Source organism: Podarcis liolepis (genome assembly GCF_965112155.1).
Source record: "Podarcis liolepis genome assembly, chromosome: 10".
NCBI lineage: Eukaryota > Metazoa > Chordata > Lepidosauria > Squamata > Lacertidae > Podarcis > Podarcis liolepis.
Window position 1 is genome coordinate 15,241,685 of NC_139562.1, and position 27,964 is coordinate 15,269,648.

Consider the following 27,964-nt stretch of genomic DNA (forward strand, 5'->3'; position numbering starts at 1 on the left):
TAAATTGTGATTGATATTAATGCTGTATTCTTAGTTTTAGTTTTTATGGTTTATGTGGAAATTGTTTTCCATTTGGTTGTGTACTTTTTGATGTGTTCTATTTATTGCTTATGACTTTTGTTATGTTGGTAATTACGTAAATCTTGTCATGTTGTAAGCCGCCTTGAACATGGCTTTAACTATGGAAAGGCGGCATACAAATGTAATGATGATGATGATACGGAATGCTAAAGTGGCAATCCTATACACACATATCTGGGAGTTAGGCCCATTGAATTGAATGAATTTTACCTCTGAGTAGATATGTGATATGAATGCTTGAGTCTACATTATTTATTCTGCTTACCATTAGTGTGACATTTCAGGTCACCATTTCTTACTACACTGTTCCATTAACCAGGGCATCCTCAGTCGAAAAGTTTAAAAAAGCAATAGTTCCACACAGTGCACTTTAGTGCTTTTCATTCAACTCTAATGCACTTGGTATGTAAATAAGGAGCTGTGATTTGTTAATGACTAGAGGAGATAAAAATACCCGATGAAGGGGTGCTGTGATAACTATTTCGCATGCATTATAGTGCAAATGTTAAGCAAGAAGTGCCAAAATAAAGTTTCTTTAGATATAGTGGTTTCACTAAGGTACCACAGATTGCAAGATAGATTGTTACAGGGCACGTGGTAACCCTTTGCTCTTTCTGCTCCCATGGCTCACACTATAAGAATTGTAGCCATTTCATTCTTCATTTGTTTGAAATGTTTTATATCCTGCCTTTCAGTATACAGTTTCAAGGTAACTAACAACAAATTAACTGATATGGTAATTAGTTTGACTTCACCCCAAAGGTGCACTCTTCCATTGTCTCCCGAGACAGCAATGCGAACAATGGTAATTAATTAATTAAATTCTGAACAAGGATCCGTAAGAAAGGATTGGTAGTAAAGCAGCATTAAAGCAATGATATGGCAGTCCCATAGGATAGCAGTAAAAAGCAAGGAAAAAGTATACCATCCATTGAAAACTTGGGAGAATAGAATTTCCTTACCCTGATGCCTCAAAGTTAATAGGATGTGAATGTCCCTGCAGATGATATTTCCCAGCTGAGGAACCATCAAAGAGAAGGCCCTATCACTAGTCACCATCCACCTCTGAAGATGGGAACACCTGCAGCAGGAATTCTGAAGATACATCAAGTGATCTTTCTCAAAACGGTATCCCAAACCAGATAGGGCCTTTGCTTTGTTACTTCAGAATAAATCCAGCTGTACTTAATAGTATCTACTGCTGAGTAAACCTGTGCACAAATTAGAGGCTACATGCTACTTTTTGTATACATCTACTTCCTCTTTGCACACTTGATTCCTTGCTTTTATATACAGCAGATACCCAGTTCGAACTTTGACCACATACATAGAGGCATTCCTCAGTGGCCTCCATGTGGCCACTATAATGTTTGAAGCTACCTTTTCTATCTCTTGTTGTCTAGTGTCATATGAAATGGACATGATGCACTGAGCACATCTTCCCTACCTGTTTACTGGCATCTCTTGTTGTCTTTAAGCTCTGGGTCCTACCAAGGGTGAAACATCCAAAGACAGGCAATTTCACAATAAATAGTGAAGACTCCTGTCAAACATTCAGGGATCCACTAAATATCATTGTCCTGAGGCCTCTAGTAATTTTAATTGGATCTGGACTGTAAGTATTAAACAGCAAATTGAAAAAAACCACACTAGTAGCAGCACTAAAAGAAATCTTGTAATGAGCAGGCATACTTTTCACCAACATCATGTCTTAAAAATATTCATTGACTGTTGCCTACAAGAACTTGCCAATCAGATAATAGGATTTTGACTTTAAAAATCATTATGAAACTGTTGTGTGAGCTTTTCTTTTTGGGGGCGTGGAGGGAAAGATATAATTTTAAAGCAAATAAATTAGAAAGCTCAATTTGAAAGACATTTCTAAAATACAACTGGCATTCTGAAAGCTCCAAAGGTTATGGATGTTTTGTCCCAGAATTTGATAACAGCACAACAGAAATGCAATATTAAAAAATAGGAAAGCCGTTTCCATTATTGGCTTCTGCTTAAGAGAATTTCATTACATGAACATTATAAAATCAATCTGAGAATAAATATTAAATGCCGATGTTCAACAAATATTAATGCAAGTTGGAAGCAGTTAACCAGTCTAGGAAATTAAAACAAACCTCAGGTGCAGAGTTACAAGCAGCAATAAAAGCCTCAGGGCAAATTTGATATGGGAGATGGGTCTCTCTCTCCCCACTTCTCATAACATCTAGAACTCATTCATCTGATGAAAGAGATCGGCAATAGAAAAGGGAGTATTTGATGTGTAATACCACACATCAAAATGTGATGATGGCTGCTAGATTAGATGGCTTTAAACAAGGTTTTGACATAGTCCTATAAGACATAAATTTGGCATCAGCTACTAACCATGACAGTTAAATGGGTAATCCCCAAGTCCACAAGCATTATACCACTTAGTATCAGGTGACAATTAAGCAGCTGAGCTCCCTGAAGCATCTACGTATCTGCCTGACTACCATTTGGAAACAGGATGGGTGTGATCTTGCATTGATTCAGTATGACAATTATAATGTTTTAGGTGTTCAATACAGACTTTGAGGCTTCTCTCCTAAACCCACTGGCTAGGCAGTAATCCCCAGTGAACTTAATGAAACTTACTTCAGAGTAAACATGTGTATGATTGTGCTGTTAATATTTATATTGTTCAGAAGGACTGAAAGCATAGGCCTCAGTGCAGAACTTAGATCTTGAATTGAAATATCTTTCATAAAATGGCAAAACAGAGCAAATGCACCCTTAAGTCTGAGGGCTCCTCAGTTTATTCAGCATTCATCCTGATTATTTGCACAAAGCTTACATGGCAATTATACAGTGTCTGCTCTTTACTGAGCATTTGTTCTGATTTGTTTGCAGAAAGGCTCTATGATGATGAGCATTCAACTAAGCTGTTCTGGTGCAAGAAACCCACTGTTCAAAATGATGTATTTTTGCGGTAAGGAAAGTGATGGACAAATGCATTTATCATACACTTTGGCGCATTATCCCATCACTTTCTTAACTGCAAAAAGTACATTTTTAAAAAGTGGATTTGTTGTACCAGAGCCAAAATTTCATGCCTAAATTTCTAGTATGTTCCACAAAATACTGACTGTTCAAAGCTGACCAGAACCAAATCAGATAGCTGCACTGAAGAGAAGGGGATTGCTAAACAGTTTGTGAATTGTGGAAGTGGTTGAATGAAAAATGAAGATCAGACTTAATAAGAACCTTCTCCTTTATAATTTGCATGTTTTAAAAGACTGACATCTGAACACTACTTTTCCTTTTAAGAAATGTATGGAGATTTTAAAAATAGAGTCTTTTAGCCAGAAAGGTATTAGGAATAGTTACACTTTTTTTTTAACAGCAGATATATAAAAGAAGCACCATCTTTCTAGCCTGCGCAGTCTAATCTAAAGCAACTGGTAGCACCACATGCCTGAATGGACATTCACCTTAGGGTGAATCAGACCTTTGGTTTATCTTCGTTGGTACTGTGTATTTTGATGAGCAATGTCGCTCCAAGTCTTAAGCAGGTTATGGTCTTTCCACCTGATTAATGTTTATTTACTAGAGACAATGGGTATTAAACTTTGTAGCATCTGCTTGCAAAACATGTGCTGTGCTACTGAGCTGTGACTCCCCACCCCCTGGGACATTTCCTTTGTCCGAGAAGGCTGTGCCCCTAACTCCAGATGGGTAGGGGATAATTGTGGAAATTAAGTGGCAAGGAAAATACACTGGACATTTTCAGAGGCACTTTTCATTATTACTGCATGTTTCATCTCATTAATTTGTATTAAATACTGACTGGATTGTGTTGTTTCTCCTTCACCCCATCAAGAGATGAACTTAATTTGATTTCATTCCTCCCCTACAATGTTACTGACATAAGCCACAATGAACTTCCATTTTTGCAAGCCCCTGTACTGTGTGGTACTTTTAGATGAATTGTGTCTTAGCCTTCAAGGAAAAATGCTTCTCACCTTCCATGGCACTGATGGCCACCCATCCATAAGGCCAATAAGGACCCCTGGACGGTTAAGTCCCATCCATAAGGCCAATAAGGACCCCTGGACGGTTAAGTCCAGTCAAATGCGACTATGGGGTTGCGGCGCTCATCTCACTTTCATGCTGAGGGAGCTGGCATTTGTCCACAGACAGCTTTCCAGGTCATGTGGCCAGCATGACTAAACTGCTTCTGGCACAACAGAACACCGTGACGAACCCAGAGCACACGGAAATGTCGTTTGCCTTCCCACCACAGTGGTACCTATTTATCTACGTGCACTGGTGTGCTTTTGAACTACTAGGTAGGCAGGAGCTGGGACAGAGCAACAGGAGCTCACTCTGTTGTGCAGATTCGAACCACCAACCTTCTGATCGGCAAGCCAAAGAGGCTCAGTGGTTTAGACCACAACGCCACCCGCATCCCTTATAAGGCCAATAAGGTAAATGGAAAATATGACACAATCCTGTGTGTTTTCTTGGGACTGTGTTTATTTCCATGTATATAGAATTGTAGCTCTAGTCACTAGATTGATACATCCTGTGGAATTTGATATCCCAGGGTTATGTGAGAATATACCTTAAGAGAGTTTGTACTATGGAATGGAGAGGATGATTATATATTTTACTTGGCCAGCAGCATTTGCTGAAGACAGTTTTCAGTAGAGATGAAGTTGTCTTTGAGGCACAATTCTGCATCTTACCATATGTTCTAATTTCCTGTGATTCTTAGGCAGCATTTCAGGAACATAAATCAAAATCACAACATGAAAATAAATTTTGAATGAAAATGGATACTCTCCGCCTCTCTTTAACAAGACAGGAAATATACGTATGCAGTGCAACACACTCTTTATCCAAATTATGGGGTGTGTTTAAGATAACATGCAGTTCTGGGGGTTTGGATCAAAACGTGACACAGAATAGCAGTGGAGGAACACAGTAAACTTGGAAAAGAAGGGGCAATAGTCATATTATAGAGGGAAAGGCCAGGAGCTCTTAATGAAATCTACAAGTCTCAATCCTTGAAGTCATTAACTCAGATTAAAGCCAAATAATGCCTACCCAAGAAGACTTCCAAAAACAACATTCAGATTTGCATCTAATCATCAGACCATCACAAAATAGCTCAGAAGGTAGAGCATGAAACTCTTAATCTCAGGGTCATAGGTTTGAGCCCCATATTGGGTGAAAGGTTCTTGCATTGCAGGGCGCTGGTCTAGATGATCCTTGTGGTCCCTTCCAACTCTATGATTCTCTGTTATTGTGGACTTGGTGCTGGTGAGTGTATGTCTGTGTGGTCTATATGTACGTCTGTGCACTATATATCTGTAGCGTGCATACATATGTATGTGCGCATACATTACCTATGCCCAGTTCTGACATGTGACCCATTCAAGGGTGGCTGATAGTCAATACGGTCCACTGGCCAAATTTTTTTTTTAAAAAAATATTTTTGTCCTGCGTCTTCCCCCAAAGGAGCCCGGGGTTGCAAAAGGTTTGCCTACCCTGTAGTTGAGCCTCATCTATTTAATTTTGCTATCTCCTCTCAAACTCCATTTTGAGATTGGAACTAAATTCAAACTCTATGCCTTCAACATCAAGCTAGCATCCTACCCTCCAGCTTTGTTTAGCGTACAACTTGATAAAGAATTCTGGATTGCATATTCTCTCTTAAACAAGGGAATGCAGTGAATAGACCTGAAAAACTTGCTCACAATTTTGTGGTTTTGCTTGGTATTAATAGAGACTTTGGCTTTCTGTGGATTTTTGTTCCCTTGCCCCCAGTCCAACAATGTTTTAACCACCTCAGCAATTTGCAGGCAGCAAGTGATCCTATGGAAATTTCCCAGTCATGAACTGGTAGACCTTCCTCCTACCCAGCACGGGATGTACACAAGGCATGCAAATTGCTTAAAATGTTTACAACGCTTCAAAAAGGGGGTTGTTTTACTTGCATAGTTATCATTGCTATTATGTAGTAAAGGTAAAGGGTAAAGGAACCCCTGACCGTCAGGTCCAGTTGCGGACGACTCTGGAGTTGCTGTGCTCATCTCACTTTATTGGCTGAGGGAGCCGGTGTACAGCTTCCAGGTCATGTGGCCAGCATGACTAAGCCGCTTCTGGCGAACCAGAGCAGTGCATGGAAATGCCGTTTACCTTCCCGCCGGAGCAGTACCTATTTATCTACTTGCACTTTGATGTGCTTTAGAACTCCTAGGTTGGCAGGAGCAGGATCCAAACAACAGGAGCTCACCCCGTCGCAGGGATTCAAACCACCAACCTTCTGATCGTCAAGCCCTAGGCTCAGTGGTTTAGACCACAGCGCCACCTGTGTCCTTTTTTTTTTGCAGAAAAAGATGCTGCTGCTTTTTGGAAGAGGGTATCTTGAACCCAGTTGCTATTTGATCTGCACTACTAATCTATTTATTTTCAGGTTATGGCATCGGTTCTTGTTTTAATATCCCCAGCTGGTTTGAGACATAGGTACTTAAAGGACCACCTCTCCTTATATTTTCTTCTCTAAGCATTTTGTTCAACTTCCAAGCCTGTGATTTGGATTCCTTTGAAAGTTGATGTAAGGATATGCGGTAGGCAGGCCCACCAAGCCACAACACTACATATGCTTTTTGATTCTAATTTAAAACCAGAATGAGCATAATACATTTTGTTTCCTGGGCAGAGCAGCTAATGGTATTCCCCATCCCATGTTGAGAAGCACAACATGGTCAAATTATTTTGGTACCTGAGGCAGAAAATCCCACAACTATTTCTCCTGCTCCCTAGTAATCCAGTAATAATAAATTAAATAACTAACATTTGTTGCCTTTTCATCCAAAACTAGCTGCCTCAGGTAGCCACCTCACTCTCTCCAATGGAAGGGTATAAGGAGCAGTGGGGTATCAGAGTTGTCTTTGGCATGAGTCCTCATCCTTTTGGATCTGCTGTTTTGTTTGTTTTTATGCTATGATTATGTTGGTGCTTTTATGTTGCCGTTTGTTTATTTATTTAACAAAAATGTATACTACTTGATTATGCTAACAAACCTTTAAGCAGTTTACAATATATTAAAATTCTTGATAAAAACAGGGATCTAAAAGCATTCAAAAGATGACGAAAACCAACAAATTGATGCTAGCTAAAAAGAGATAAAACACTTGTAACTTTCTTACTGTTCTTATTTGTTGTAATCATGTTTTTATTGTTCAAGCATGATTTTTATTTTGTAAGCTGCTCTGGTTGCTTCTGAATAGGAGAGATTGGACACACACAAAATAAGCAATTACTATGAGGTATAAATGTGGTCTTAAAATACTGTTTTCTTGTAATTTAATCTTGATTGTATCAAAGTGTGGGCCTTTACACTTCGTTGAGAATCTTTCCCCATTTCAGAGAAAACTCTTCTACCCACCCAAATTTGAAATGGTATTCCAGTTCCTTCATCATCGATAGTCAATGTGATCATTTTGACATCTGAAATGTGCCTTGTGATCTTAGCTGTGCAGAGCAATTGAGATATCCATCAGTGGCAGTTCCTGCTGAAGCAATCCCGCAGGGTATGCATATGCCAGAGATCAATGCAAGCACTTGATAAAAGGCTATTACAAATATGACTGAATATGCATATATATATGAAAAGCAGAAAAAATATGTTCATCTCATCCTAGTACTTTCGGAAAGATGAAAATGTAAAGGGTTGTGTAAAAAATGCTCCCTAAAAGTTTAGAAAATTGTCACTTGTTGCCTTAGCTGAGTTGAAAGGCAGTTTTCAATCAGCAAAAAAACTTTTTTCTGCCTTGAGATAGTGAGAGCCTGAGGCAGGTAGGGAAATTGAAGCTACATGATCTTCCTCTGAAAGAGATACACTAAGAATATGCTAAAACTGTAAGATGATAGATTTGATTGGATCAGCTTGTCCTGGTACAGAGGAGTATACTAGCTTTCAAATTACATGCTCAGACCAATCATGTGGAAAGTCTCTTGTTTACCTCTCTTGAACCATTTGTAGTGGATGCATGAATGAAAGCTAAAGCTCCAGAGGCTATCTCTGACCTCCTAACAAGAACAGTTAGTTACATCTTTAGCAGAATTACTGAAGTCCTTCCAGCTCTTTCACTCATATTTTATGCATGGCTATTTTCTTGAATTTCTAATTTGTGTTTCTGAATGCATCGATGATTTAGTTCGCTCATAGGATATAGATTTGAATGCCTTTTAAAAAGCAACAGTATTCATCTCAATATTGAGATGTTTATGTATCCTTGATGATATTCCAGAAGATGGGGCAGATTTTCAAGATCCCCTCTATTTAGTGAGGGACCATGATGCCATGTGCCCTACTTTACAGAGGACAGCCCTTCGGAAGTACTCCCAAGCTGTGCGCTCCTTCAGGTGGAGTGTGCTCCTTCAGGGCATTGTAAACCTGCGAGAGGTAAAACTACAGTGCCTAGAATTCTTTGAAGGGAAAGCACTATACAGTAGTAACACTCGATCCAGTGAGCAAGTGCTGTGGGTAGGATTTCCAGCACTCAAACATGCGAATAAATGTCTAGTGCACACACCATACTGTCATGCCTGGCTATAAATAAAAATCAGGCAACCAGAAATGTAATGAGGCTGAACAAAGTAAACTAAAATAAGCTAAAGGATACCATTCAATTGCCCAGTTTTTCAAAAGTAGACAAGGACTTTACTTTTTCATGATTTAGCAAGGGAAAAAGCCAGAAAGGCTAAGCCTTACTGTTAATTGGTCTATTTATATAATGTTTGCAGCCACGTTGGTCCATTATAATAATAAAAAAATAAAAGCAAACATTTATTGGGATTAAGCAACATGTTACAAAACAGTTAACAATCATTTTAGGTGTCTCTTTCAGGCTGTGTGGTATATTAAACAAAAATAGCCAAGTGAGGCATAGTGACTTATATAACAATCATGCACTGTTTGAGAAGGCGCCTAATTAAACAATGTGTGGGCTTATACATGGTGATCGTGTTAAGATATTAGGGCATGTGAGCATGCACAGGCAACTGAGCATGGTATAATACTCGCAGTGACTCATATACTGTAACAATCTTATGCTTTTTTAGCAGAGCCCCAAATTTACATTAAATGTAGACTAATATGTAGTGACCATTTTCAGATATCAGGGCATGTGGTACTGCACATCTTTGTGCATGTGATGAAGCAAAGTATAAAGCATTGTCTGAAGACCATTGTGTATGAGTCACTTTGTGTTATGCTATGCTTTGTCAACTGCACATGCACACACACCCCTGCAATATCTGCAAATGATCACCATATTTGGTGTGATTTTGGTGCTTTTGTGAAAAAGTACACGATTATTATATGACACACCAAGTATTATATTATGCTCAAATATTAAACTGGCCTTGCATGCACACACGTGTGCAATAGCACATGCCTCATGCAGCATACCTCCACATGATCACTACATAATCTTTGTGAAAACTTGCACTGTGCTGCCACAGTTATACAGTGGTACCTTGGTTTCGGACTATAATCTGTTCCGGAGGTCCGTTCGTAAACCAAAACAGGTCGTAACCCAAGGCACGCTTTCGCCAATGGGGCCTCCAAGGGAAAAAAAAAGCGGTCGTAATCCCCAAAATTTTTTTCGTAAACCAAAAAAATTGTTCATAATAAAAAGGGGTTGTAAACCAAAAAAAGGTCGCAAACCGGGACACGCACTTCCAGGTTTGAATTAGTCATAATCCAAAATAGTCGTAAACTCCCGTAGGCTGTTCACAAACCAAGGTACCACTGTATTAGTGTTGGAAATGCTGCTGTAACTTATCTCCATATTATTTCCTTAGAATCATAGAATCTTAGATTTGGAAGGAACCCCAAGGGCCACCTAGTCCAACCCCCTGCAATGCAGGAACCTCAGCTAAAGCATCCATGACAGGTGACCATCCAACCTCTCTTTTAAAACCTCCAATGGAGGAGAGTCCTTCAGAAAAGATAGATTATCTAGTAAAGGAAATGTTCCTTTAAAAATACCCTCAAAATACTTTCCAGATTGTAACATACGGTAATCTCTGCACCAACTTAATTAATATAGCATTTTCTGAAATTTGCCTGTAGCCCAAGAATGCTGAAATATCACAAAGGGAGTCAGGTCTCTTCATCTCCAATGCACAGATGCAGGTGTGAGGAATCTTTGAGATTTGTTGCTGAACTGCAATTTCCATCAGCCCCAGCAAGCGTGGCCAAAAACATCTAGAGGGCCAAAGGCCTCCCCCTCCATGGCATTGTTGGTTGGTTGACATCTGCTTGACTCAGGAGACAATGGAGGAGTGTGCCTTTGGGGGTGAAAAACTGTTGGAGAGTTACAGCACCTGCTGTGGCTGTAGAGACCAATATGGGAGAGACATGTTTTGTTACAGCTGGGGCAGATGAAGGTACCTGGTTGTGCTGCTGCAGATGCACCATGGCGTTTCTTCTTTCTGTGCTCCTCCCCCCATGTTGTGTCCCCGACCAGAGATACTGCCCCTCCTGATAACATGACATAGTCAATCCCAATAGTAGATCCCAAAGGGCATTTTTCACCTGTGTGTAATTTTAATAATTATTATGGTATTTTTTTATTCAATTTCTTCATCACCCTTCACCACAACATCCTAGGGCAGTTCACAATATTAAAACCAGTTTAAAACAAATACAGGATACAAAGGATAGGGCGGTTATAGGGTATGTATGTATTGTGAATATACATGCAAATATATTGTACAGTACCTGGCTATAAATACAAATCAAGCCGTCAGAAATGAAACAGGGGGAGCTTAAAACAATGGGATTTAAATAAGCGATAGGCCACCAACCAGCCGTCCAATTGCTTTAAAACAGACAAGGCCCTTTGGTAGTGGGGAATTATGCCTGTGCTCTTGCTCGTTGCTTGATAAAAATAATCATCAGAACACAGACCTGGACTTCACTGAGTTTCTGACCTCTATGAACCTCTTTCTCATCTAGCACTTTAGACTGCAACCCTGTGCAGTGAGGGCCCCTAGAAGAGGGATCAGTCATGATTACGTAGTCTTTATTAATAGATGTGTTAATCATGTCCTTGAAGTGTTTTCCCAAAAAAGAAAAAAAAAAGATACATAGCCAAAGAAGAAAACAGATTACTCAAATATTTCATACATTTACGCTCACAGTTGCGGTGTTTACTCAAAAGGAAGCATGCTGTGTCCAGCGAGGTTTGCATTTACCTGGGACTGCAGTTTCAGAGATTTTCATGCTGGCTGGAGGAACTGTTAAAAAAACAAGCAAACAAACATTTAAGCTAACAGAAATGTAACTGCTTTCCTATTTTCCAAAAAGCTTTTTTGTTACTTTAAATCCAGTTTTGGGGTTAGACTAAATGTGATGCTGTAAAGGGAAGAACAAACATTTAAGCTAGCAAAAATGTAACTGCTTTCCTATTTCCCCAAAATATTGTTTGTTACTTTGAATCCAGTTTTGGGGTTAGACTAAATGTGATGCTGTAAAGGGCAGAACAAACATTTAAGCTAGCAAAAATGTAACTGCTTTCCTATTTTCCAAAAATATTTTTTGTTACTTCGAATCCAGTTTTGGGGTTAGCCTAAATGTGATGCTGTAAAAGGCAGCTCAGTTTCCATATTTATTTATTCAAATATACTAATCTGCTTCCATCAGTTTTATTTCTTCCATTTAGTCAGCAGCTGTGGGGCTATGTGCTCTTCTGGGCACATTGCACAATAGACAGCGGAACCTCAGAGCATATGAAAATTTCATTATGTGCAATCCTTCAGAGCAGATATTTAAAGGAAGGTCTTGCAAAGTCGCCTTCTGCTTTCATGTCTATGCTTCCCTCTTAGCAATACTCCCTTAAGGAAATGTTCTATTACTGACGGAAAGCCGAGTGGCTGACAAGACAAAAAACAAAAGCTGAACAGTGTTCATGCAGGAATTGCAAATTCATGCAAGAACACATGCAAAGCAGAAGTTTTTCCCGTCTTTCTTTTCACAAGACGACCTGCAATGGTGTGCAAATCTGTAGCTCTAAATCCCAATGTTTACCTTAGTACTGTCGGAGTGCGCATTTTCCCCTCCCCTCAAGTTATCCACAAAGAATATTGTTGGAACCAAGGTTGGAGGTTCCTTTGGGAAGGAGGGGAGAGCCACATATGCCATGATTTCAACGACCTTGGGAGGACGTTGGGGTATCATGTATAATACAGAATACACCAAACAATGGATGATCTGCCCATCAACTCCACCCACTCAAATTGAGTACCTCAGTTGGTTAGAGCATGGTATGCTGATAATGCCAAAGTTTGACGCCCATGTGGGACAAAAGCGCATTTCTGCATTGAAGGGGGTTGGACTAGAATATGATTCCAATTCTATGAGGATACGAAATGGAGTTCCAGGCTCGAGAGTGTTTTTGTGTGCGTTTTTTTCTCAGGCGCTTTCCTTAGGCCTGAAGTGACTTATGGGGCTGCTGAGGCAGAATGAGGGCGAGGCTGAAGGGAATCTCCTCCTTTCTCTAACAAGGACTGACTGCTCCGAATAACAATGACACTTTTCAGGTGAGGTTCCCCAGTGACAAAGATTCTTCTCACCTGCCAGGCCCACCAAGCGCCAGCATTTAATATCCTTTTGGCACCAGGTGAGGTAGAGGGGAAGTATTTCTTTCCCCCATTTGATGGGTGGCGATATTTTTGCCATGTTGGTGCTTTCTTTTATTGGGGGGGGGGGTGTCTGGCGGGGTTACCGCACGGCTTTTATTGTGAGGTATTTTGTTTCTCATTTTCTCCGTTATGTTTCCCTGGATGGTTCTTTGCTCTTAAAACGAGTCGCTCGCAGGCCCCCTTGCACTGGACGGATAATTTTATTTACTAAATTCCCATCGCATATTGCTCTCGCCATGAGAGAGAGAATCCTTTTCCCGCGCTTTAAAATAACGGTGTTTTCTGAGAGAGAGAGAGCGCGCGCGGTTGAGCAAACGAGGGTGACGCGCTAAGAGAATTTTAATGGGGGGGGGTGTTGGAGGGGAAAGATCCGCCAACCACGTGACGGGCGCTGGCTGGAGGAAACCGTTGGCGTCGAACGCGGCCTCGTGACGCCACAAGAGCCCCGCGTGCCTCCTAGGCGTTCGCCCGGCGCCGCACATGCGCGCGCATCATCCCCCTCCTTTCGGGTCCCCCTCGCGCGTGGCGCGCGCCCCGCCCGCTGGCCTCCTCCTCGTTTGCCTCCGCCCTGTCCCCCCTCCCCTCCCCCAATTCCTTTTTTAACATTCACTTTCTCCCCACCTACCCCCCCGCCCCGCTCCCCTTCGTCTGCGTGGACGGAGGGAAGGGGAGCGTCACTTTGGGGGGGCGCGGGGTTGGGTAGGGGCGTTTGCCTGGCGCCCCTCGGACCCCTGGCTGGCCCAGGGGCGGGGGGCGAAAACTATGCCGCGCCAGGAGCTGCTGGAACCACCCGATCAAGCCAGGAGCGAGGGCAACAGGCCATGAGGAGCGACCACCATGGAAGCCAGATATCCTTCGTAGACTGTTTTCATTCCCCCAGCACCACTGGGGGAGAGTTAAGGACGTTGTATATGCATATACACACAGTCCTTGTGGTGTTTGCACATACATATATACATGCATGCATATATACATGCATATATCATAGCTGTCAACTTTCAGATTTGAAAATAAGGGATCAGCAGCCTCACCTGTCCCGAGGACAGTCTACTGGATTTCTAACAATCTGGGATAGCAGTGGGAAGCAATGGGAAACGGTGCTGGAATAAGGGAATTTCCTGCAAAAAAAGGGAAGGTTGACAGCTATAGCATATATATACACTCACCCACCCAATTGCAGAATTGCACATGGCAGGAGGCAGTCTCACCCACTGCTAGAAAGTGCACCAGTAACTCAATAATAATAAGAAGGATCTGGCAACTTCTGTTTCAGTGTATCTGAAGAAGTGTGCATGCACACGAAAGCTTATACCAAGAACTAACTTAGTTGGTCTTTAAGGTGCTACAGGAAGGAATTTTTTTATTTCAATAATAATAATAATTTTATTTATACCCCACCCTTCCTGGTTCAGAAAACCGGGCTCAGGGTGGCTACCAACAAATTTAAAACACTTAATTGATGCAACAAAAAACAGCATAAAATACAGTATAAAACGTGAATAACAATAAATTCAGAATTCAAAAATCAATTTAGGGGGGAAATCCATCCAATAAACATTAGACGATCACCAGGGCTAGCTGGCTAAATTAGTCCTATTTGGGCCAGTGAGACCAGGGGAGAATTAACTGTCGGATCCCAGAGCGGGTAATCTTCATAAAAAGGGGAGGGGGAGGGAAGGAAGGTATAAAAGATCAGGCTAAGTTCAAACTCAAGGCAAACCATTCCTGGGGAAATGGGATAGAGCTTTTCCCAAGTAAGGAGCATTGCACCCTACTCAACATACCGGAAAACCCAATGAACTGTTTTGAGACCACTCGTGCTCCCTGTTGGAGCGATGCTTCATTCACAGAAATACCGTTTTAAGTGGTTATCCACATACGCAGCCTGGAGCTGCTTTGCAAGGAAGCATGGGATACCTGTGTGGTGAAATTGTTAGGGAACTATGTGCTGTTGACATGTAGAATTTGTAAGCACCATTCAGGATTTCCCTGCACCAAGAAGTTTGCAATATAAAGTCTGGAAGCAGATAGATCAGTAGGGGAGTCTTTATACGCTATAGTGCTAAAGTTCTCCAGAAGGAAATGCACCACCAATACAACCAACCCCCAAAACGAATATCTGGGCACTTTGGAGGCAGTTTATCACTGCAGCACTCTATGGCAGAAAGCCCTCTTGAATGCAATGGGTTGAACTTTTGGAAATGTTTCTGTAGGATTGCAGCCTATACAAATCTTTGTGTGTTGAGGTTTGGAAGTATATTGGACCCTTAATACAGTCCCAGTGGAAAAAAATTACATATATCACAGGAACCTTTTAATCTTTGCTTTTACTATTATTGCACCCTATCTTGTGTGTTTCTATTAGCTGTCCATTTATTTAAATTGTATAGTTTTGCCCTACAGTTGCAGCAATTTTCACAGTGCCTTGGATTATTCATAGATAACAAAAATAGCAGAAAAACACATCTAAAACAGTGGTTTAAATAACAAAACAATATTCTTCAATGCTCCCACTGTTCACTTTTATAATCTAAGCGACTTGGTGCAGGAACCTGTGGGTTGTATCTAAGGTGTATTTAGAGTAGACTACTGAAGTTTTACCTTTTTTTTTTACTGAAGTTAATGAATGTGTGTTAGTCATGTCTATTAACCTCAATGGGTCTACTATGAGTAGGACTAGCACTGGATAAAACTGTGTGTAATGGGAAGGATGGGATTGGGGATCCAGCACAATCTGGCTAAGGGAGAAAAATGATAAATGCTTAATAAAGATCGCTCATTTCCTTAACTAGTTTTCCATGTACGTGGTTTTTAAACGTCATCCATGACAAGTTTAGAAAAGGAAAGATTAATTTTGAAAGTACTTTGGAATTGCTTACTAAATTTGACATCCCCTTTGATTATGTTCATGTGAAATACATTTTTAAGGTGAGAAAACCCGTATAACTGAATAGGATTGGAAGTACTATTAATCTGCAAACTGTTATTTTAAAATAAGGTTTTTAAAGATGAATTTACTATATGTGAAAGACTGAGCAGATTAGTTTGTCACTGAGTTCAATGATATTTGGAGACATTATTCTCTGTTCAGTATTGTAAAATCTCTGTCGGGGACTGTGTCATTACTGTGTTCTGTACAGTGCTTTCTAGCACATTGTTGGAGTTACGTCATTACATATTAAACAGTACTAGAAGCAGCAGCAGAGCGGAACAGGAAAAACTTGTTGCAGAATCGACTTTTCCTCAAGCTAGCAATATTTGGTCATCACCTTCTGGCACATTGTGGTCATATTTTGCATTGGCCTTATACATTCAACATCTCAAAAGTCTAGCCTCTTTCATTCATATGGCATGTTATATGCTGAGCATGTCAACCAAAAGTGCCATAGCTTCCCTCTCCACCCTCTGCTGTGTCCCCAATCCTGAAGTTTGTAATACTGTATGGAGTTTCAATGGAACTTAAAGTTTGGCCCTCATATGCAGCATTTTCCACACAATGCTTCTCTAGGGCTTCCTGCTGGCCTGTCAAAGATCATTCTCACAACAAGGAATGATATATTTTCATCCTCATTTTATGTAAGATGTCAAGGAAATAAACAACTATTTGATTTTTTAGAAGACATCTGAAGGCAGCCCTGTTCAGGGAAGTTGATGTTTTATTGTGTTTTTAATATCCTGTTGGAAGCCACCCAGATTTGCTGGGGAGGCCCAGCCAGATGGGTGGGGTATAAGTAATAAAGTATTATTAGTATTATAATTATAATTATTATTATTATTATTAGTCTCTGTCGGGGGTACCCTTTTTCTCCTTTACCTTTTAAATTTTAAGTTACTTTTGACAGACTTATCTAATGTTACACAATTCCATATTTATCCTGTTTCAGTATCCAACAGACTGTTACAAAAGTAACTGGTGGTTTATCTAAATATATACATATATGTAACAATTATATGGCCGTAATCAGTTATTTAAATACTGCTTTTAAAATATAAATATGTTTATATATCATCTGCCTATTTTGTCACTTTAATGAAACAGTTAAAATAAACTGCATATAAAAGGAAAAACAATTAACCTTAATGTTCTCAAATGTATTTCCTCTTCTTAAACCAAAACATTTTTTTTTAAAAAATAAACATTTCCTCTCCAATGGTAAGGACTCTTTATTTGTTGTATGAAATGAAGTAACATTTCCTGTGTGAAAAATCAAAATAAGCTTGTATTTATTGCCTCTTGAGAGTTGGAAAGTTAAGATCCTTTTCAGCTGGATACATTTGTTGAAGAATTTAGTTACCTGATTTTAATTTTATGAATGTGTAGCTTTTGTACAGAATGAAGATTCTGCTTCTTAATGCAGTGGCAATGCGAACCTATTTTACTGTGCAAAACAAGCTTTTTAAGTTCTCATGCAGATGTCAAAAAAGCCATTAATTCCATAGGAGAGAAACATGTTTTACAAATTTGAGGCACTATCCAGTCAATATTAGGTTGATAACAATAAATATTTAAGTATGTTTTTATCGGTCCCCACGGACACATATGGAATTTTTGTTTAAAATGCTCAGTTTTTGCTGGATCATGCCCCTACATTTTTGCTCCATATGTTATTCCCTGAAAATATTTGTGTGTTTTTTCTGTTGCATTTCTCCCAGCCAATATCCAACCATCTCTTATGCAGCCTTTACCACCACTTTCATAGTCCCTGCTGCTGCTTTTCTCTTCCAGGTGCTTTTTCTTTATACCTTCTTCAGTTACAGTGTTCACCCATTGGCACGATCCAGTCAAAGTTAAGCACCCTTAAAACACATGTGCATGTCCATAAAACAAGCTCACTGTAATAACAACTTGAAAGTGCCTAACTATAAAATCAGAAATGACTTAAAGTGTCTGCTGAAATAAAAAGGTATTTATTAGGCACTGAAAGTTCAGTGGGGAGGGGACCTTTCTGATCTCAGCAGGAAGGGAGTTCCAGAAAATTGGACCCACAATATTGAATTAATATGAGCTGTGCATCCAAGCCCTGGGGATTGCTAACATTTACTCCCCCGAAGACCTCGGTGACCGGGCAGGGCTATAAGGAAGCAAGCAGTCCGTAACTACCCCTCTGGAAGTTGTTCTAAATTAGATTTGGAAGGAGCAATCAGATAGCAAGTGTGCTACAAGCAATATGAAACAACAATGGCAATTAGGAGTAAATTAAACCTAATGCATACCATCTAAAAACGAAAACAGACAGCAGCATTTCATGCCTTGGGCAATCAAATAGAAGGGAAAGGATAGGAGCACATGGGCCTAAGATATGCCTTAAGGTGCTTAGGAGAAAATGTGTTGTACGAAGCAAATTAAACGAAATAAAATATGGGTCATTGCCCTCCAATGCTATCGTCAAATAGGAAACACTGCCTCTTAATTTATACAGGTTTTATGGGGCTACTGCCTCTTGGTGTGATCAAAGCACGTCATGGGGAGTGAGGGCAGATATCACTAAGAACTGTCTGAAAGGCTACTACTTCAGTACTTCAAAACTCCAATATAATATCTCTGACTTTAGTGGAAGTAGTCAGAAATATGTTGCTTAAAAACTATGACTGAAGTTTTATTTGTCAGAACCTTTAAGAATTGTGAGTAAGAGGCCATTTCACTTAATTCCCATTGAAATCAGTGGAAGTTAATGACTTTTTTCCTCATTTTAACATGAGAGGGACATAAGTGAAATTCAGTAGGGCTTGCACCCAAGTAAGGAGAATTAGGATGACAACCTGACAGGCCATTTTAAATACAGAAAGCTGGTGGAACCTACCTTTATTTGAAACTGTTCAATTGTGGGGCTATGGTTGGCTGAGTTGGCCTAAGCCTTTCAAGAGGGAAAGCAAACATTCAAAATAGAATTTGATTCACACCACCCTTTTTTGCTGATGCATATTCCGCTGGGTTGCCAGGTCATGTGGTTGAGCTGAACAGAGTTGGGACCCACCGTTAGTCCCCACCCACCACTGCTCCACCCCCAGAATGCCCATTTTCTTCAGGGCTTATCCCAGCATACTATCTACAGTATTGGTTTCATTTTAGTTAGCTGAGCAAAGCTCTGCCGGCATAAGGATGTTACACTGGGGTATCTCTGGCTGAGCCAGAGGATGTGGGGCTTATGCTGTGCTGGGCATCCCAGCAGATCTTGGCTTTAGATTGTCCCTTAAATCAGTTTCACTCATGTTAACCGACCTATATCTGAGTACTGTTGTTCAGAGAAATTATATTATCAATTAAACATGGCAAGATTGCAGTTTTTGTAGTAGTGTGTAGAATTAATGGTGTGCCTGTGCAAGAGCATGTAATATTCCCTGTGGTTAACTGCAAATGATAATTTTGCACAACAGTATGCAGATATGTTCATTGGCTGTATCCACAAGTTGTAAGAGGAACATTAATAATGCAGAACACCTGACGGAGCTTTAAAATTTATGAAACAGCTAATGGATAAAAGGGAGGCCTTTACTGCAACTTCACAAATGAAATTTACTAGCTCACAAGCATTTTTATTAGTCTACTTGTTATAGCTTTGTTGGTAATATGTGGCTCAGAAAAGAAACCATAGTCAAGGTGTTATGCCTGGTGTTCTTATATGCTACTTACAAGTATGCTTTACTATGACCCAGAGCTGTGACAACCACCACACTCTACCTTGCATTTGGTTATATCAGAGAAAAGCCTTTCCATGCAGAGAAATGCAAAGCATCCCTTTCCCTACATAGCCCTTTTCTCTGATCCTGGTGTCCCCAAAGTCCCATTCCACTGGTTCATAAGATTTGAAGAGCTCAACATGCAGGTTTTTTAAGTGGACTGTGTACGTTTTGAAGACATCTCTCATCCTTAGTTGCTTTTATGTCCTCCTGCAAACGTTTTGGAGATACCTGGCTGGCCACTGTTGGAAACAGAATGCTATAGTAGGTGGGCCTTTTGTCTAATACAGCAGTACTTTTTATGTTCATTTTTAACATTATCACCATAAAAGAAATATATAGATAGTTTTTAAAAAAACAAATTTTCTGTCTAAGAAGTACTGTATCTAACGGTTGCATGGAAGTGCCTGTCCTTATCTTTTTGCATTAATGATGTCATGCTGTGCATTTTGTTACGCATTATTCTTAACTCACCCCCTCCCCTTTAAGCAGGCAAGTGATTCATTGAAGTCTGGAACTATTACTATAGAAGATTTTAGAGGAATTTATCGTACGATAGCACACAGATGTGAAATCCATGATCTTTTCAAAACTCAGTCTCCGAACCACAAATTGCTCCCACTTTCCAATCTAGTCCAGTTTCTTAGAAATGAACAGTTTCAGCCTGAAGTTGATGAAGTGGTTGCTGCTCAACTCATTGCAAAGTTTGAGCCCATCGAAGAAGGTACACTAGATTTTTAAATATCTAATTTCATAATTGTTCTTACAATAGTTTTATTAGCATTAATCACTGGTAGCTATTTTTTATGCTAGAGCTTGAAGTTGGACAGTGTCTGTTCTTGGGTACAATTACTGAAAGGTTCACAGAGTACCTTTGGAAAGTGGTGCCCAACACCGCCCCTCCAGTCTTGTCCTGTGAGATGAGACAAGGGGAAGAGAACTGTGTGCTACTGGGCTCTGTTACCAAAAGGTACATGTGGTGTCTTTGAGCAGTGACCCGCATTAATCTCCCTCACCCTTTGATTTTTCCTGAGGAAAATTCTGGGCCCAGTTTGAGGAGGAAATCTCTCACATACATAGGCTGGAAAAGTTTAATAAATCAAAACCAGCATATTGAATTATCTATGGAGAGCAACAGAAAGCTAATGAAAATGCTAGAACACTTGTATAATGTGATGTTAGCAACTCACCTATTGTAAGATGGGCTGCTATATAAAGGGGGCCTGATGTAGTCCAGCCCTGACTAGGAAGGTGCAAATGATGGTCACTGGATCAGATGAAAAGATAGTGGCCATCTCAAATATGCAGATAACAAGTGGCACACCGGATGGGCCTGTATTACTATGGAAAGTTGGATTCCCTCAATGAGGGAAGTTAGTGCCCTCTTTTGAATATAACATTAATAGTCCTTTGATATTTCAATCTTGCCTTGATTCAACCTAACCAAGATCAATTGACAAGTCTAGTTTCTCAGCCTGTCAAAATGCTGGTAGGACAGGTTGAATGAAAAATAAATAAGTATGGTCAGAAACCTGGTAACCTTCCAGATCCTGTAGACCCACCAGTAGAAATTCACAGACAATGGCATAATAGGCCAGAGGCATATACATTTAAATCACTGAAGTATAACTCTCCTTCTCAATCTCTGTGCAAAGGTTTAGATCAACATCACAAGCTATGTAGCTTGGAGAAAAATATCATCTAGATGTGCTTAAAGCTGTAAGCTTTAGAGAGTTAAGAGAATGCTTCAAGCAGGTAGGCAATGAAATAGTAGGTGTAATCCAACGCTGGTAAATCTGAAATAATGTAAGCTTTAAAAAAGTATCAACAATTATGCTTACAAGGATTAGCAATCAAGAGAGTTGTTGGAAACAATGCATAAAATAGAATGCATGGATGTAAAATAATTGTGCGTTCACAGTTTGAGTACTTTACAAAACGTTGGTTGCCTGAGAAATAGTATTTTAAAGGTAAATATTTTGTCTTCCTATTCCTGGAATGTACAAGGTATATTATAATAAACTTATAAAATAAAACAACAACAACAACAACAACAACAACAACAGTAAAGTAGTACACAATCTCAAATGACTATACAAAAGCAAATATAAAACAGCAAAAAATGAGCCCAACAGCCCCCAAAATTGGTAAAATCCATGCCAATTACAAGGTGAGTTAAACATTTGGGAAGGTAGAACAGTCTTCCCTAGAAGAGGTATCCCAACCCCAACCCCCAGTAACACACAGTACATTAGGAAGAGATACAGAAGGAAACAACAAATATGTTCATTTTTCCAATGAGAAAAGGCTAAAGGGATGTGAACCTTGCAGCATCAGAAAAACGCAGAACCAGGCAAATATATCTTTGAAACGGGGTGCATATATTTACCTTTGGATACTGTGAGAACAAGAAGACAATTTGTGATTATAATCTGAGAAGTAAGGAACAAAGTGATTTCAGAAAGGATTGTCTGGTTCACTGGCTGTTAAGTAGGGCAGTCTGAGCCCATCCATCTTGAAACGTGGGTTCTTTGTAATAGCCTGAACAGCTAGAGGTAGAATGGGAAAGTATGGAAGTTATTGAAATATCAACCCTGTATTTCAGTAACTTCCATACTTTCCCATTCTACCTCTAGCTGTTCAAGCTATTACAGAGAACCCACGTTCTTCTGTTCAAACATTTTGTGTGAGAAGCACAGGAAAATTGGCCCGACCCTCTCAAAATATTATTTGTCAGTAATGTCAGTGACTTCATTAACCAAAAAAGAATTTTGGTCTTTTTATGTAGGTTTTTTTGGTTAGTTTCAGAGCCAGTTTACTATGCATTATGTGACAGTCTATTCAGCTGTGGACAGTGTATTTTAAAAACTCCAATTTGGATAAAGTTCAGAAGTGATCAAAAAAGGGTTTTTTTTTAAGAAAAGAAGAATATAGAAGGAACATGTTACGGAAACAGGTCAAATTAGCCCAAGGAAAAGACAGCAGGGGGAAAATGACTAGCAATATATTTTTGGATATTACATGGAAATGTTGCAAAAATGGCATAAATGAATTATTCACACTAGTCAGGATGGAAAGAGAAATAATGGTTGTGGCCTCATTTCTTCAGCTGATGTAAAACATGAGAGAAGTGGAGTGGTGCACTTAAAGCAAAAACCTTCTAAAGGGAGTGAGATTGTGCCAGCTCAGTTGGCTGCTGTCTACACAAAAATTGTAACAGCGCAATCTCAAAACCTTAATCCCAGAACTGCACCTTTATAATTTTCTGATTCTCTGCCATTTGACCCCCACCCCTCAGCTGTCTGTTGATGTGAGCCACTAAGAATTCTCAGTCTCTGGGCTGCATCTTATATTACAATTTGTGCTCTAGTGCACATGCCAAAGTACAATATGTGATCATTCAGACTTCTTCTTTTTGAAGTTACACATCAAGCATTGGACCCTACTTAAACTCAAATGGATTTAAAAGTTAACTCACAATCTTTACTGGAGATTCAGTTCTCAAGGGGCAGATTTTATGTCTTTTTGGGAACAGTCCAATTATAGCACATTTCCCAAAATCATTAATAAGTATCAAATCAATAGGTTGTTATGTTGTACTTCAGGAACTGTTGGTGACTCTTCCTGGTTATTGAGCCTTAAAAATTGCAGAATGAGATGCAGAGCCAATCATTTGCCTTTTAACTGCAGTCAGAATCGCAATTGCAAATTACTCAGAAGAAAACAGCAACACAGCACCAACAATGTGGGAAGAAAGGGGAGGCTATTGTAAAGTGAGAGTTTCATAGTGGATAGAGTGTCAACCAGTGAAACTGTCTTACTTTATCAATTTGAGACATAGGCCTAGCTGCACTTACCTGTGAGTAAGGGCTTATCCAAACTTAACTTTCCTCCATGCTTTCCAGGCATGATTGACACTTTAAAGCTCTGTGTCTGAGCACTTTTCCCCGCCCCATAGCTTTCCACATGAAAGCCTGCTCTTTATTGCTGAACTGGAGCAAACAGCGATCTGCAGAAAACCCGAATTGACGTTCATTGAGCTCCAGCTTTAAAGAGAGCTTCTTTGTGGGGAAAGCTGAGATGAAAATAAGCTCACTCAGATTTGGAGTTTAAAAGCACAGACCTGTGCCTTGAAAGCTTGGGGCAAAAGATAAGTATGGCAGTGTGGATAAGCCCTAAGTCTCATTGAACTCAGTGGGACTTACATCTGAGTAGACACAGCTAGTATACTGCAGTGTAAGCAAATCCAGGCAATGGGATGATAACTTTGTACAAAAATGCCGTTATATCCTGTAGTACAAAATGCTGGCCACATGACCCGGAAAAAACTGTCTGCGGAAGCGGACAAACGCGGCTCCCTCGGCCTTTAAAGAGAGATGAGCGCCGCAATTCCAGAGTCGTTCGTGACTGAACTTAATTGTCAGGGGTCCCTTTACCCTTTACCTTACAAAATGTACAGACAAAGTAGTTGTTGGCTTTGTACATAACAGGCAGCTGTGTGTGCTACTTTTACCGGACCCCTTCATTTCCCCTACCTCCAATAAAACATGTCTCTCCCATATCGGTGTCTAGAGCCACAGCAAGCACTGTAACTCTTCAATGGTTTGACTTTACCCCCCATGGCACTCTCTTCCATTGTCTCTTGAGACAGACATGCAGCACAATTCTTATTGGGAAGGCTGTCCACAAAGAGGGGAGACTTACCTCTTCACACCCCCACATTGTGACATACAGCCCCCGTCCCCGGGCAAATAGGAGTCTTAGGAAAGTAATCCCCTATTGGCACTGGTTGGGATCCCCCCCCAATGTTTCAAGTTGTGTTAGGCAATAACCTCTGTCCCCAGTAAGAGTTGGTCTTGCACTCATAATTATTCTAGGAAAAACAAGATATGTAGCTACATATTTGGTGAATATTAATTTTGCATCTGTCTTACTGGCCCCTATGACCAGCAGTGCTGGAAAACAATACCAGGTTCCTACAACACAGTGGTGCTGGGAAGGACATGTTCCTGAAAGTTTGGAACAGTTTAGATGCATGTTTTGCTTTCAGCACTGGCGCAAGGGGATGGCTCGCCTTCTTACACGGCTTCTAAGAGCCTAACAGCCCAATCCTATCCTCTCCCACTTTGTAGTAAAGCAAAGAATTGGGTTGTTATTTAATTAGCTACAGCCTGCCTCTCCCAGGGGCTCAGATGCAGAACAGTCTTTCTCCTTGAAAAATATGGTTTCTCTCTTCCCAAAGGGCTTGCAGTCTAAGAAAGAGAGGCTTGGAAGTAATTGGGATCAAAGGGAAGAACAGAAGTAAAGATAAAATGTACTTTATGTAGAAATAAAGATGGCTAAGCACTTCACAACTCTGTGAACACCAAGCTGTCTCCTCCCTTTTGCACCTCTTAAAAGGTTCAAACTCTTTCTCTCTCCCCACTATAAACACCCCCAGCCTCAAATGCAAATTTGAATACCAAACACAATAAAGACAAAACTTTTTACAACCCACAAAAAGTAGCTCAAATGTCCTTATATGATCCATGAGAATTGAACTTTTTGTATGGTTTAAAAGTATGGTCATGAATTTTATTATTTATTAAATTTGTATAGTGCCCTTCACCTGAAGATCTCAGGGCAGTTTGCAACACAAAACATTTTTTCTCAGTTTTATTGTTTTATCTTTTTGTTAGCCACTTTGAGGTCTCCACCCCCCCATGCTATTCTAGCTAATATCTAATGCTATTCTAGGCTGCATCAACAGAAGTATTGTATCTAGATCAAGGGAAGTAATAGTACTGCTCTGTTCTGCCTTGGTCAGGCCACACTTGGAATACTGGTGTCTTTTTCTGCTGCTGCATCAAACTGAGTTGAGTCAATGAGTCAAATATAAGATAGAGGATGCCTGCTTACTAGCAGTACATATGAAAAGGATCCTGGGATCCTAGGGGACCATGAGCTTAATGTGAGTCAACAGATGTTGCTGTGGGATCCTGCTGAGACTTATATAGAGATTAAAATTTCCGCATGGTACCATCTCGATGTATAACTAACTTTCAGAGTATTATATTTTATAGAAAAACAAGATAGAAATAGGATTAAGCGCTTAAAAGCCTCAGGATGCCACAGAGAGTTTCCAGGCATGTTTTGCCCCACCTAAAATGCCTTGAAATCACAGTGGTCTTCCATAATATTCCAGTATATGCCTTTGCACTTTTAACAGAGCCACACTGGCAACTGGGGTTGATTGCAAAGATCATGCGCTGTGTTTATTTGTTACACATGCACGCAGTGTATATGCATGGATTAATGGCATACGCGGGTGGCGCTGTGGGTTAAACCACAGAGCCTAGGACTTGCCGATCAGAACGTCGGCGGTTCGAATCCCCGTGACGGGGTGAGCTCCCATTGCTCGGTCCCTGCTCCTGCCAACAGTTTGAAAGCACGTCAAAGTGCAAGTAGATAAATAGGTATCTACTCCGGCGGGAAGGTAAGCAGCGTTTCCATACGCTGCTCTGGTTCGCCAGAAGCAGCTTAGTCATGCTGGCCACATGACCCGGAAGCTGTACGCTGGCTCCCTCGGCCAATAAAGCGAGATGAGCGCCGCAACCCTAGAGTCGGCCACGACTGGACCTAATGATCAGGGGTCCCTTTACATTCTCTCAGTCAACCCTAAAACTGCCTGCTGCATTGTGTACCAATTGGTTTTACTAAGTGCTCTTCAAAAGCAGCCCCATATATCACACATTACAGTAGTTATCCAGGATATTGATGAGCAAAATCATATATCTCCAATATTCTTTTGAGATAACTTGGGTGGACCCTTCATATGCTGGACCACTTTTTGTCAGCCTCAGCCAGCAAGTCTGGTAGTCAAGGATGGTGCAAGTTAGGAGTTCAACAACATCTGGAGGGCCACAGATTCTTCATCCCTGAAATAAGAGCAAAAGCCTCTATATGTGATTTGACACCCACATGCTCCATGTTGCATTAACATATTTAGTCTGAAATGGTTTGAAATTTGCTTAATTCTGTAAGGAACCATGGTAGAGATGTAATTATTTTCCCTGTAATATTCTGGCTTTCAGCAAAGAAAAATTCACAGATGACATTTGAAGGATTTCTAAGATACATGACATCTGAGGAATGCATGGTATTTAAATCTGAGCACAAAACTGTTTACCAGGATATGACCCGTCCACTGTGTGAATACTTTATTTCATCCTCGCACAACACCTACCTCATATCTGACCAGCTAATAGGGCCAAGTCACCTGTGGGGTTATGCAAGGTATTTGTGCCCATTTTAAAATAGTAGTTTATCAGGTAGAATAAGTAGTTCAGAGAAGCAGCGCCTCATGTTTTCCTGCCAGATTGCTGGTTGAGAATGTTTTTAAACTTTTATTTTTAAATAATGTTTTAAAATTGTGTTTAGTTTTTGGGTTTTTTAAAATCATTGCTGTGTTTGCTGCCCTGGGCTCTTTCAGGAAGAAAGGCATGATGGAAATCAGATCATACATACATACATACATACATACATACATACATACATAACATGTTCTTCCAACTAGGCCTCTATGTGGGTATTGGCAGGAGGGCAAGTTAGTTGTAGCAGATTAGGATCCCAGCCAGCTCCTTATGGAATGAATATAAGAAAATGGATGTAGGGGGTGGGTAAATCTGTCAATTTTGGTTTCTCGATTTCTTATTTTGCCAATCTTAATATCAATTCTCCACATTTCCACATCAGTTTGTGTGTGTGTGTTTAAAAAGCCCTCATGAAAAAATCACCAGCATTTAGTGCATATCTCTCCTAAGACAGACATTTTTATATGCAATTTTGCCTAATAAACATTTTTTGCAGGCAATTTCCTCTTATACAACACATTTTAGTATGTTGTAGTATATACTCACTGTTGCCCATTTTCCCCTGGTATATGCATTTTTGCTTTCCATTTGATTGCAAAGTGGTATAGAAATTTCTCCCTCATTCTTAACTGGATGCAAAGATGCTCAGAGCAGCAAACCAGGGATGTAGTTTCCACCATTGCCTGGCCCCACTTGTGAGCTTTCATAGTTGGGCAGCCTAAGGGTTGCCTCTAGCTCTGCTTTCTCTGAAAAGCTGCTGTGAGTCAAATGGATCCATGTCCTATCCTTCAGGTGATGGTTCCTAATGGGAGTGGGAGTTGTGGGGTAGCTTTATTCACAGTGTAAGGTTCTTAGGAGGAGTCAAAGTCAGAGGAAGGCAAAGCAGATACCAGCAATGCTGGGAAATATAGATGCTGTGAAAAAATTGCATGCATAAGGAGCACGCATCGCCCAGTAAGCAACTGTATGAAAGCACCCTTTGTCAGAGAGAAGGGTGCTAGCCAAATCACCTACCTAGGGTGCTATTTTGCATTTGTAGAGATTTGATCCTTTATTACATATATTCCTCCTTTCTCCAAGGATGAGGTACCTGGCTCTCCCACTCTCCGTATTATCCTCACAGCAACCCTCTTTCTTTCTTTCTTTCTTTCTTT

General features: G+C 40.3%; 2 protein-coding genes across 3 annotated transcripts in view; one reads left to right on the forward strand and one right to left on the reverse strand.

Annotated features, from left to right (window-relative positions):
- The window catches only part of LOC310687037 (uncharacterized protein), a 131,959-nt gene extending 118,873 nt beyond the window's left edge, over positions 1-13,086 (reverse strand). The window contains exons 1-2 of one of the 2 annotated variants that reach the window (XM_083461676.1): positions 12,712-13,086; positions 11,335-11,376 (exon numbers count right to left, since the gene is read on the reverse strand). In XM_083461676.1, the coding sequence (XP_083317802.1) occupies positions 11,335-11,376; positions 12,712-12,817 (148 nt within the window). In that variant the 5' untranslated portion in view covers positions 12,818-13,086. The remainder of the gene's footprint in view (positions 1-11,334; positions 11,377-12,711) is intronic. The other variant, XM_083461677.1, reaches the window with a different exon arrangement.
- Positions 13,087-13,252: 166 nt separating this feature from the next.
- Positions 13,253-27,964, forward strand: part of PLCZ1 (phospholipase C zeta 1) — a 48,476-nt gene continuing 33,764 nt past the window's right edge. The window contains exons 1-4 of the mRNA XM_083461211.1: positions 13,253-13,628; positions 15,585-15,708; positions 19,951-20,182; positions 26,532-26,733. Coding sequence (XP_083317337.1) covers positions 13,618-13,628; positions 15,585-15,708; positions 19,951-20,182; positions 26,532-26,733 — 569 coding nt within the window. The 5' untranslated portion in view covers positions 13,253-13,617. The remainder of the gene's footprint in view (positions 13,629-15,584; positions 15,709-19,950; positions 20,183-26,531; positions 26,734-27,964) is intronic.